The sequence below is a fragment of the Poeciliopsis prolifica genome, unplaced genomic scaffold, assembly GCF_027474105.1.
Source record: "Poeciliopsis prolifica strain line A6 unplaced genomic scaffold, Auburn_PproV2 SCAFFOLD041, whole genome shotgun sequence".
NCBI lineage: Eukaryota > Metazoa > Chordata > Actinopteri > Cyprinodontiformes > Poeciliidae > Poeciliopsis > Poeciliopsis prolifica.
The window spans coordinates 3,445,058-3,456,152 of NW_026562416.1; the positions used below are offsets into that span (position 1 = coordinate 3,445,058).

Genomic DNA, 11,095 nt, shown 5'->3' on the forward strand with positions numbered 1-11,095 from the left:
TCCTCAGGACCGCACATTTCAGTAATACTCATGACATAATTCCCTTTCTCATGACAATATTAGAGCCCTTTTCCCTTTCATTTTATTTTCCAGTGAAAAGAGAAAATTTGGAGAATAAATGCCCATGAATATTATTATGTCATCTCTGTTTTGAGTCAGTTCTCGGTGGTTAAGTTTCTCTCATTCTGTGAAGCTCGGTTATCCTGAGTTTTCTTTGTAGTTATGCTACTACAGCCTTAGGCAAAGTGAACACTTTTTCTATCTCACTTCTATTACTCTCCAATTTGCATTATTTGCTGCTATTTCAATTGTAAACTTTTTGTTCTCTGTTGTTTTTCTCTCTATAGACGCTACATCTGGTCTGGCATTCTGTTTGCCTGTGATATATTCCTGGGGGAGGGAATTGGCTAAGATAATTTTGCCAGTAACTAAATGTTCTCTCTCTCCGATTAACTTATTTGTCTTTGACTTAGAAAGTATTCCTACATCAATTCTGCTTTTTTTGTGTACTGACTCTGTCTTCTCAAATCCCCAGTTATTCATGGCAGATGGCCCATAAAACTGAAACAGGTTCTTCTGGACGTTTCTTCCTGTAAAAGGGAGTTTTTTCTCTCCGCTGTCGCTGAATGCATTTTGCATGCTAAGTTTGAGGGATTGCTATCAAGTCAACAACACAACATGAGATATTGTCTGCTGTTGCAACTTGATGGTCCAGAAGGAGTGAATGCAGCAATTCAATGATGCATTTGCTTTGATAGAAAACCTTTTAAAATAATTTGAATAAGAAAGTACTTTAATGAACTGTTTGGCAACTGGGGTTAATTGGAATGTAATTCAGCTGATAAGACTTTTTTGATGACATATGTTGTTAATTCTGTTTTTGATTTTTCATCACAATGACCGGAATTAGACAAGGTGCCAAATACCAGCAGGTTTTGAGCCATCTCTTTTGTAGAAATAAAAGCCAAAGTCTCTGATGACAGAAACAAACCCAAAGCTCTTTTTGTGTTTTATGTATTGTGTTTTGTCAGCCAGCATATTGTTGCTTACAAAGGAAAACATCTGATACGCAGAGTCGGTAAGCAGGCTGGTGTGCTTTACAGGAAGCATCACACTTCTCTCTTCTAATGCAACCAAAGTAAACAATGAATTTTTTTCATTTAATAAATACACATCAAAAGAGCATTTTTGTTTGTTGTCTTAAAAATATGTCTTCCTCCTTATGTAATTATCAGTTTGTTTGGTATTAAAAATATTTATGGCTATCAATTTTCTGCCTGCTGTTTTAGTGTTACCCATAACAAAGGAATAAATTATCTGGACTTGTGTACACAGCTAAACTAAATGCATACATTACCTTCATGATTCCTGACTCAGAAAAGATTGGACGTTAATGCTGTCTAATCACAAACACCATATCTAAACATTTTGTTTAAATAATTTCTTCATGAACTTCCTGGAAAAACATAAAAACATAATCAGCCACAATTTAGGGTAATATTTAAATGTCAAACATCGAGCACACATTTTATTACAGACATAAGGATGCAGCATAAATATCAATCTTATCAATTAAATCTTATTAGAGAATTACCCAGTGTTGACTGAAAGAGTAATTTTTAGAGCTATATAAACAAACTGTTACGTAGTTTTTTGTTTTTTGTTTTTTTTTTTTGGGGTGGGGGAAAGATGTGGGAAGGAGGTAAACTTCTCTGAATTCATATCGCATATTACGAATTCACTGATCTGAACTGTTACACACTTTCCAGGCATTTAATGGAGGCGGAGCTTCAGGTGGCTTCTGAGTCATATAGGTGTCTCAAAGTATGAGACAAAAACAGCAGAGCACACAGAGAGCATCCATCAGCGGGACGTACGATGAAGGGAAACGGAGAGCTCAAGTAAGTAATTTGTAAACTTGCCTTTTATATGTGCTGAGTCTGTTGTAGCAAACGGCAACATTGATCCAGAAATTAATATATTAAAAAATATAAATTGATATAACTATGTACAATGTCGTAAAAAAGTATTTGAGCTCGTACTATCTATTTGTTTTTGTTCCTCTTTAGTGTCTTAGATTGAATAATCAACAAAATACAAAAAGCTGTTTTCTTAGGATAATTTAATCTATTGAAGGAAAATAATATTTATACCAAATTGGCTTCAGGAAAAAGTTATTTCCTTAAGCTATGTACTATATTGTGCCACCCTTGACCTCAACAACTTGCATCAAACATTACTAATATGCTTTTACATTGCCAGAAGATGCAAAAACTTGTTTTAGCGACCATCCTTATGACAATTTAACCCCATGCATCTATTCCAGGAGGCCGTGGGACACCTGTCGGGAGGTTCCTGTAATTGAAGACGAGCACACACCTTGGAAGTTGATAAAGCTTCTAAAGATCATCGCTTTGTTTGCAGAAGCTATCATTGTGTTTGGATTGGCAATATGTAGCAAGGTTAGCTTCATTTTACAGCTTTATATTTGACTTCCTAACATGTTTCTGTTATACAGAAAATCCTATGCTGCTTAATATCGTTGTAGAGAGATACAGCAAATATAAATGTAGTCACTGATTGTCATAGGGGGTCAGGGTATTATAAAGAGCTGCTACAGGGGTTTCATTCTGCCTCACCCAAAAACTACAAATGAAATAAAAGGTTCATTTTTTTGGTAAAACGTAACACAGAACATCCATATTGTTTAGTTTAGTTTCAAAGTGGCAAATACAAATTGTCAACAGTCAGTAAAGGTACCAGTGTCCTTAAAAGGCTTCTTTTTTTTCCAGGCTTCTTTCCTTCTCCTCATCACTTTGTCCCATGAAGACACAAAGACCCTCCAAGCAGAGCAGAAACCCGTCGCACTGCTGTGTATTGGCTGCTCTCATTGCACCCACTGTTCTTGTGCTGCTGAAAAGCATCTGGAAAGCATGTTACAAATCATCAAAGCTGCCAAGAAAATCATCTGTAGCCCTGGTAAGAAACAGGATAATATTTACTCATTGTATCTGATCTGTAACTGATCCTCACATGATTTATTTCCTTGCTTCTGTGATGATTTGTTAAATTGAACTTTTTTTGTCCCTCAGGTTTTGTTCTTCGAGTTTCTTGTTTCTGTGGGGTTAGCAGTGCTTACCATTGTAGCAATGCCACACTTGGACATTGTAACCAATGTGGCCATCCTGAACAGTGTAGCTGTCCTCTCTGGATTCCTTCAAGCAGTCGCTCAGTGCACTGTCAAAAGGATGAACATCTTCCTGCTGCCTTCCCATCATTGGGTTCCTGCTTATTGTTTTTGGTTACTGCCTTTTCCTGGTCCTGTACATTTTGAAAGACCCTGCAGATGTGAAGACAGCCATCTGGGTGGGTCTTGCTGTTGGTGGGTCAATCTTGGTATCTTTCAACTGGTGGGAGAATTACTTCAGGGTGGTCTGTGTGAAAAGCAAATCCAACATCCTGAAAAACCTGTTTGAAGACTTGAACAAGAGTCAGAACATGCTGCACATCATGTCCAGCTTACTGAGGATCGTGGTCACTGCCTGTGTGCTTGGTGCCTATGTTCCTCTGGCCCAGATGGACTGGGACATTGTGACCTCCATTCCAAGCAGGGAAACAAGAATAATAGCCATCATCATTGGGGTCCAGCTGATCTCCTCTGCACTTTGCCATTGGTTTGCATTGGCAGCCTGTAAGATGCATGCTGTACGCCGATGCTTCATCGTTCCTTTGTACCTGGCTTCACTGGCTGTGATGGTGCTGTTCATCGTTCCTGTTATTCTGGATTATCAGGACCACCAGTTAAACTTGAACACAACTGAAAACATCAACTTCACAAGTTACTGTGCTGAAGCTGTGAATGTAAGAAATCAAAGTCTGAGTGGTAACCTGTTCCCACACTTGGTTTTGGATGTTGCCCAAACGCTCTGCTTCCTGGACATGTCCAACACAGCCGACATCGGCTTACTGACAGGTAAGAAGAAAACAAAGAAATTATGTTGTAATCTGGGTAGCTTGCTTTTTTGCAGGTTATTTGTTTTGGCTGTTTTAGTATTTAAGCTTCAGTAGGAGTGATTTTTTTCTTTTTTTCCTATCAGGTGCAGCAGCATCATGGTGGATCGGTCTTGTGCTGGTTACTATCCATATATGGTACTTTAACATTAATCGTATCCAGAAGACACAAGACTTGTTTGTTCGAAGACTCTATGAGGGAGCCTTTATTGAACAATCGTTACTCCTCAACACACGTTTCAACATCGAGATCAGAAAACGCAAGAAGAAACAGTAAGTTATTGTGTGCATGTGTCTCCTATGTCTTTCATGTTTTTTCGTAGAAAGAAATTTCAGTTCATTGTAAAGTAATAATCACATTACAAAGAAAACAGTTTCTCACGTTGGCAAATATTTTCATATCAAGGAATAAGGAGAACACCACCCCTGCTATGTTGTATCTTTGTGCAACAATGTGGCATGAGACCTATGAGGAGATGATGAATATCATGATCTCAATTTTCAGGTGAGTTAAACTCATGTCCACCTAAAGAGTCTGTGTCATTTTAGCTCATAATATCTGAAATTCAATTCTGAAATGGAAAATAGTTACGATTTCCAAGTATTATTGTCTAAAAACTCTCATTTTAATTCATCCACACTTTGCATTTGTCTCATCAAGACTGGACAAGTACAGACCAAAGATAGACCCTAAGTTTGATGATTTCACCTTCGAAGCTCATATCTACTTTGATGATGCCTTTGAAAACGCTCAAGGAAATCAGGATCGTCATCTGAACACATATGCAAAGGACCTTGTGCAAATCATCACAGAGGTTTATGGGTAAGAACCATTTTCACAGCCAGCCTGTGTCAGACAGACCAGGCCATGGGTAGAAAACACATTTTTGAGACCAAATGTGTGCGTTCCTAGAAAAGTTGTGTCTTACATGTTCAAGTGTTATAAAAATGTTGATAACGAGGCAAGTTTTGATTTTATTATGAGTATGCTGTTCAAATATATCTCAGTGACATTCTGGATAATGAGATAAAGTCTGTTACCCACTTGTCTATATCATCTCACTAAATGCAAAATGATATATCTCCTGGCTGGCTCACCACTCAGAATATCCTCATAATTATGAGTATTCATTCCTAATGACTTAAATGTTGTGTAAATTAATTTTACTCCTTAGATGGAAAAAATCCAAGGTTATTGATTGTTATCTCTTTTCTACATCATCAGCATCTTCAAGAACCTTAATAAAACATTCTTTGGAGTACAGCAACAAATTCCAGATCAGTCAATCATAGAGACCCCATATGGAGCTAGACTTGTTGTTGAAATGCCTCATGGGAATAACATTGTAGTTCACTTCAAAGACAAGCAGAAAATTCGGAACAAAAAGAGATGGTCTCAGGTAAGGAATAGCAAATGGATAACCTCAACACTTTAATCAACAACCTTTAATTTGCTAACTGTTATTTATTGTCTGCAGGTGATGTATCTTTACTATCTTTTGGGTTGGAAACTCATGACTAAATATCACAGACTCTGGCAAAAGGGGTCCGATGAAAATGATCTAAGGAAAGAGTTCCAGGTGAGAGAAGACTTTCTGGATATTTATTAGAGCAAGGTTGCTAATTTTACTTTCAATGTTTGGTCAAAGACAACAGAGTTGAATGTACAAAAACCAAAAAACTGTGCATTTGTTTAAGAGAGAGAAACACAACACCTACCTCTTGGCTTTGGATGGGGACACAGACTTCCAACCAGCTGCTCTGCTGCTGCTCATTGATCGTCTGAAAATGTATCCCCGTGTTGGTGCAGCATGTGGCAGAATTCACCCCACTGGATCAGGTTGGGAGCAAACCAGGGCTATTTTGCATGAGACAAAGAGCCATGGTGAGGTTATAAACCAGTCGTCTAATTTTCCTGCAGGTCCTGCTGTTTGGTTCCAGAAGTTTGAGTACGCTGTCAGTCACTGGCTGCAGAAGACAGCTGAGCATGTCTTTGGCTGTGTACTGTGCAGCCCAGGGTGTTTCAGTCTGTTCAGAGCAGAGGCGTTAATGGATGATAATGTGATGAAGAAATATTCAACCAAATCCACTGAGCCCAGCCACTACATCCAATATGACCAAGGTACAAAACTGAACACTGCCAAAATTTTGAAATAACAGTTTTTTTTTTAAATTATATTATATAATCTAATGACAGCTAATCATTTCACAATGGATACTTTTTGTACTACAGAGCAGAAAATTTTCTGTAATTACTCATCGGAAAAAGTTCCTAGTTAGAGGTTTTCTGTGGGAACTTTGCTTGTTCTCTACTTGTATGCATATTTTACTCCCCAAGGTTCAAATCTGGCATGTGAAGTTAATTGATGTTAAAATGTGTTGGTCATATAGTTTAATGTTTTGCCATGTGATGAACTTTGAAACTGTCCATTATGTTCCTCATAGACCACTGTTGTTAGACTGTGTGACCCAAGAAACATTGCTTGGATGAAAGGATGTTGAGAATGGATGGATGAACACATCTAATTATTCAATAAAGTCAAATTTCTTTCTCCCCCTTTATGTTCCTTCCTTTCAAGCTTTCTCTTTACTATTCCAGCATCTAAATATATATATTGTTTTTACAGGTGAGGACCGCTGGCTGTGCACTCTGCTACTGAAACAAGGCTGGAGAGTTGAATACAATGCAGCATCTGATGCCTACACCAACGCACCACAGGACTTTAAAGAACTGTACAACCAGGTAAGTAGATAAACAGTGCAGAACATATTAAATGGAATTATAATTTCAAATGTAAAAACGATGATTATCAACAAAATTATCATCACCTACTAATGTTGACTTGGTAGCCTTTAAAATACAAATGCACTGCAAGAAATAATAATTAAATCCTTGGTTTCCTGTGGATTAAGGTAATTTGGACACCACTGATGTCACCCAGTGCTTTAGTTAGCAAAGCCTCCAACTCAATGTTATACTCATTGTCGCCTCTAAAAAGATTTTTTATTATATACTACTGTTCTGCCAAACAATGGATCTGTGACTGTGCTCGGTTGATGCTTCTGTAAATATCAGTCCTAATTATATTATATATTAGTCCTTTTTAAATTTCCGAGCAATTTCAGTAATTAGTTAATTTATGGAATTTTGGTGAATAAAAGATTTCGGGACAAAAAAATAGTGACATTAAAAATAACTACTGTTTGTCAACTTAGCGGAAACGATGGGGCCCTTCCACGATGGCAAACGTTGTAGATCTGCTTGGTTCCACCAACCTGGTGTCCAAGAAGAATCCATCCATGTCCAAACCGTTCATGTTCTACCAGCTGTTTGCCATGATTTCAGCCATTCTTGCTCCGGCCACCATCTGTCTCATGGTTGCAGGTAACTGTCGTTCTGTACTCTGGACTTAACATCTACTATTTAGATGTTATTAGAGTGGACATGTACAACACTTGTAATCCATTCACATTTAAGCAGCTTGTGGAAATATCTTTAAAATATATTGTTTTCTGTACCCAGGGAGTCTGTCCTTCATTTTGAACATACCTTCTGCTGCTGCTCTGGTCTTAGCTGTGATACCTCCTGCCATTTACTTGGGTCTTTGCTTTAAGCTCAAGGCAGACACTCAGATCACTATTGCAGCAGTGTTGAGTGTCATATATGCATTCCTTATGATGGTGGTAACAATGTCTATTTTTGGTAAGTACATAGTTATATCTAAAAAAATAATTTGGGTATTGTTGTTTCACCTCTAAACATTGGTATTTTTTGTTTTCTACCAGCCTCAATAATGAAGGAAAAGACCATTCTGACACCCAGCAGCATTTTCATTGTGGCCATGTCCATCATTTGCATTGTCACTGCACTGCTGCATCCTCAAGAACTTCCTTTGTTGTTCTATGGCCCACTCTACATCATCTGCATCCCGAGTGCCTACCTCCTGCTCACCATCTACTCCATGGTCAACATGAACAGTGTCTCATGGGGAACCAGAGAAACAAAACCTGCTGCAGAGGCTGCATCTACTGCAGCCACCATCCAGCAAACTAAATCACAAAAAGGTAGATCGGTACCACTCTGAATGGTAGTAATAGGGTTGATATTAATGCAAAATAAACTGAAACTATTTTTCTTTTTACCTTTGCAGCAAAAAGTACCTTCAAACAACTATGCTCCTGGAAAAAAAATAAAAAATCGCACGAGCAACTACAAGAGGAACAGCTCACCATGAGCCAGGAGATCCCAGAGCCGATACAGGTTGAACCTCAACCCCAGAACAGTATTGTGGATGATTCCCCTCAAAACGAACAACAGTAAGTTTTAAAAATATAAAAAACAAGTGAAATGCAAAGTGGTAAAGCAGTTACAAATTGCTTTACTAAAAACTAAAAACTAATGTTTTTTTTTTCTTTTACAGTTTTCCTTTTAGGGAAGAGGAGACCATTTTTGACTCTCCAGCTCAATGTAAGTGAAAGAAAATAGTTACTTTTATAGAGCAGTAATACCACAGTAGTGCATTATAATATATTGATATAGTTTTTCTTCCTAACACTTTATGATATTAGGTTTTCAAATAATTTTCTGCTCTACCCTGTTACTTAGGTTGGAAAGCACAAGTGGAGAGTTTGTCCAGCGACATTCAGCTGCAGGTGGATTCTCTCGATGAGGTGCATGTCCTTTAGCTTAATAGAGCCTTCACTCTTATAAACACTTACTGCCATTTATTTAATTCTTTTTTTTACTCTCTAAATAATAAATAGCATAATTGTTCACCACTCATTATTCACATCCCCCAGTTGAAGGTGATTTATCTGGTTTTAAAGGATTGTTTAATCTGGTGATTCTATATCAGAATTTGACTGGTTAATTCACCAGTAAACTGTATGCAATACTTATGAGCTTGTATTCACTGAATGACACCAGGCTGTTTGCTAAATATCAACAATGCCATACTTCATTTGTTGTTGCAGGATGAGGACCAGTTTTGGAAGGAACTTATTGAAAAGTACCTGGAACCTCTGCAAAATGACAAAGAAAAACAAGAAAAGACTAAAAATGATCTGCAAGATCTTAGAAACAAGGCAAGTATGGAGGACTGGAATGTAATGTGTTTTAGATATGCTAGAATATATATGCTGTATATATATATTTTTTTATGCTAACCTTTGTACTTCTCTCCTAACACAGATTAATTTTTCATTCTTCTTCTTGAATGCCCTGTGGTTGGTGGCAGCCTTTGTATTTCAAGTCTTCGAGGTCTTTAAACTCCAGTTTGACATTGTTGACTTGAACCTCAATGAAACTGGTGGAAAATTTCAAATTGAGCCGATGAGCCTCATGTTCATCCTGGGCTTTGCCATTTCAGTTTTGCTTCAGTTCTTTGGGATGTTGTGCCACAGGTGATCATTGATCAGATTACATTTTTATCAAATATATTTCTGTAGCTAGACTCAATTAAAAAGAATCATGCAATAATTTTATTTCTCCTGCACTTTTAGAGTCTTCACCATCATTCATTATGTGGCATTTTTAGAAACGGAGCCAAAACAACAGAAATCTGCTGCAATAAAACAGGTATTATTTCAGTTTATTACTCAAGCTAAACTTAAATATTGCTCACATGTCTGCTATGTTGTAACACCACAGATACTCCAGCTGTAATAAAAAATGGCCAGTATTGTCAGAGCACCTTTTCGGAAATATTGCAAAAATTATCTCCAAACGTTTTGCTCAAGTAGAGCATGACAAAGGATTCATAAGTAAAAATAAATGTTGCTTCATTTAAAGTATATTACTGAATTACATTAGAATCAACAAAGTGAATAAAACCAGCTTCTTCTCATAATTCTTAAATATTCCCAGTACAATAATTTGACATACTTCCTGTTGATGAGTTTATGGAGTTATTACTTGATGAATGTGCTCAAAGCATTGCAGCATTTTTATCCACTGATGTTTCTTTGATTTCCTTCCAGAGTGACTCCATGTCCACTGCAGATTCAACCTCAGGCTTTTCTTCCATTACTGATCTGAACAACATGACAAAGGATGAAACTGAGCTTGAATTAAGTGATGGGTGGGACAGCGGCAACGACTCTCCAGAGTTGGACTTTGAGGACGGAACTGAGGAGGTTTAAGTTTTAAACCAGATTGTTTTGTAGCAGGATTGGCACTTTGATCAATTTTCTGTTTGAAATGATGATGCAAAGTAGGACACATACCATCAAGATAACCTCAATATGAAGTATTTTTATTTAATATTGTAATTTCTTAATTATTTATGACTTCTAAAATATAGTTCATGCAACAGTGTTTTTTATGTTGTTCCAAATCTTACTGTGTCATGTACAAACTGAGCCTGGAAGTCAGTGGTTATTTATTTTGATTCAGCTAGTTAATCCATTAATTAAAGATTATTAACAACGTTAATGTTTATTTTAATCTTTTTATCTGCCATTTTCAATAATACTGTAATTTCAGTTTAGTACAGTTTATAAAAGGCAAAAATGTGAATTAATTGAGATGTTGCTACTGTTGTAAGTTGATCGAAAACGTTTTTCCGATGAATTCTGCTGGGATCACTACTTGGATACATACAGGTATTACCTTGAAAATTGTTTTGTGAAAGTACAAATAATAAATTATTTTAGTTGTTTTTACATCGTTTTGTGTGACAAGGAGATCATACAAGTTGTTTACAATATTTATTTTCTGTTGTCATTTCAGTGTCTTCTTTTTTCTTTTCAAACTGTTGAAGTATGTACATTTAAAATTTTCAAAATTACTTATGCAATCTTGCCTGTGTTTTTTTTTTGACATAAAAACAAAACATAAACACATGACATAACATGAATATGAAGAAAAAACTGCAGAAAAGGGCAGTTGACAAAAGGCCTTTTGAGGCCACCACCATATTTTTATTCAAAATATGGTGGTTATTACTGCCCGTGCATGAATTAGTTCAGTAGTCTTAAATGTTAATTATGTTTAACATTTGAATCCTCGTTAGGTTTTGCGCTGGCCACTAGATGTCAGGCTAGGCTGGATCACATCTTTTAGAACAGTGGCGTCTGAGTCCAG

The 11,095-nt window shown here is 36.9% G+C and overlaps 1 protein-coding gene across 1 annotated transcript; it reads left to right on the forward strand.

Annotated features, from left to right (window-relative positions):
* The first annotated feature begins 2,437 nt into the window (after positions 1–2,437).
* On the forward strand, positions 2,438–10,687 carry LOC129375924 (chitin synthase chs-2-like). Its single transcript, XM_055055300.1, has 21 exons — positions 2,438–2,462; positions 2,793–2,979; positions 3,093–3,973; positions 4,098–4,284; positions 4,418–4,516; positions 4,673–4,834; positions 5,237–5,411; positions 5,490–5,591; positions 5,710–5,851; positions 5,933–6,133; positions 6,639–6,754; positions 7,228–7,396; positions 7,535–7,714; positions 7,798–8,076; positions 8,163–8,328; positions 8,433–8,479; positions 8,618–8,682; positions 8,986–9,096; positions 9,203–9,414; positions 9,514–9,589; positions 9,991–10,687. The coding sequence occupies exons 3-21, from the start codon at positions 3,499–3,501 to the stop codon at positions 10,150–10,152; spliced, it is 3,126 nt and encodes a 1,041-aa protein (XP_054911275.1). The 5' UTR covers positions 2,438–2,462; positions 2,793–2,979; positions 3,093–3,498; the 3' UTR covers positions 10,153–10,687.
* The last annotated feature ends 408 nt before the right edge of the window (positions 10,688–11,095 follow it).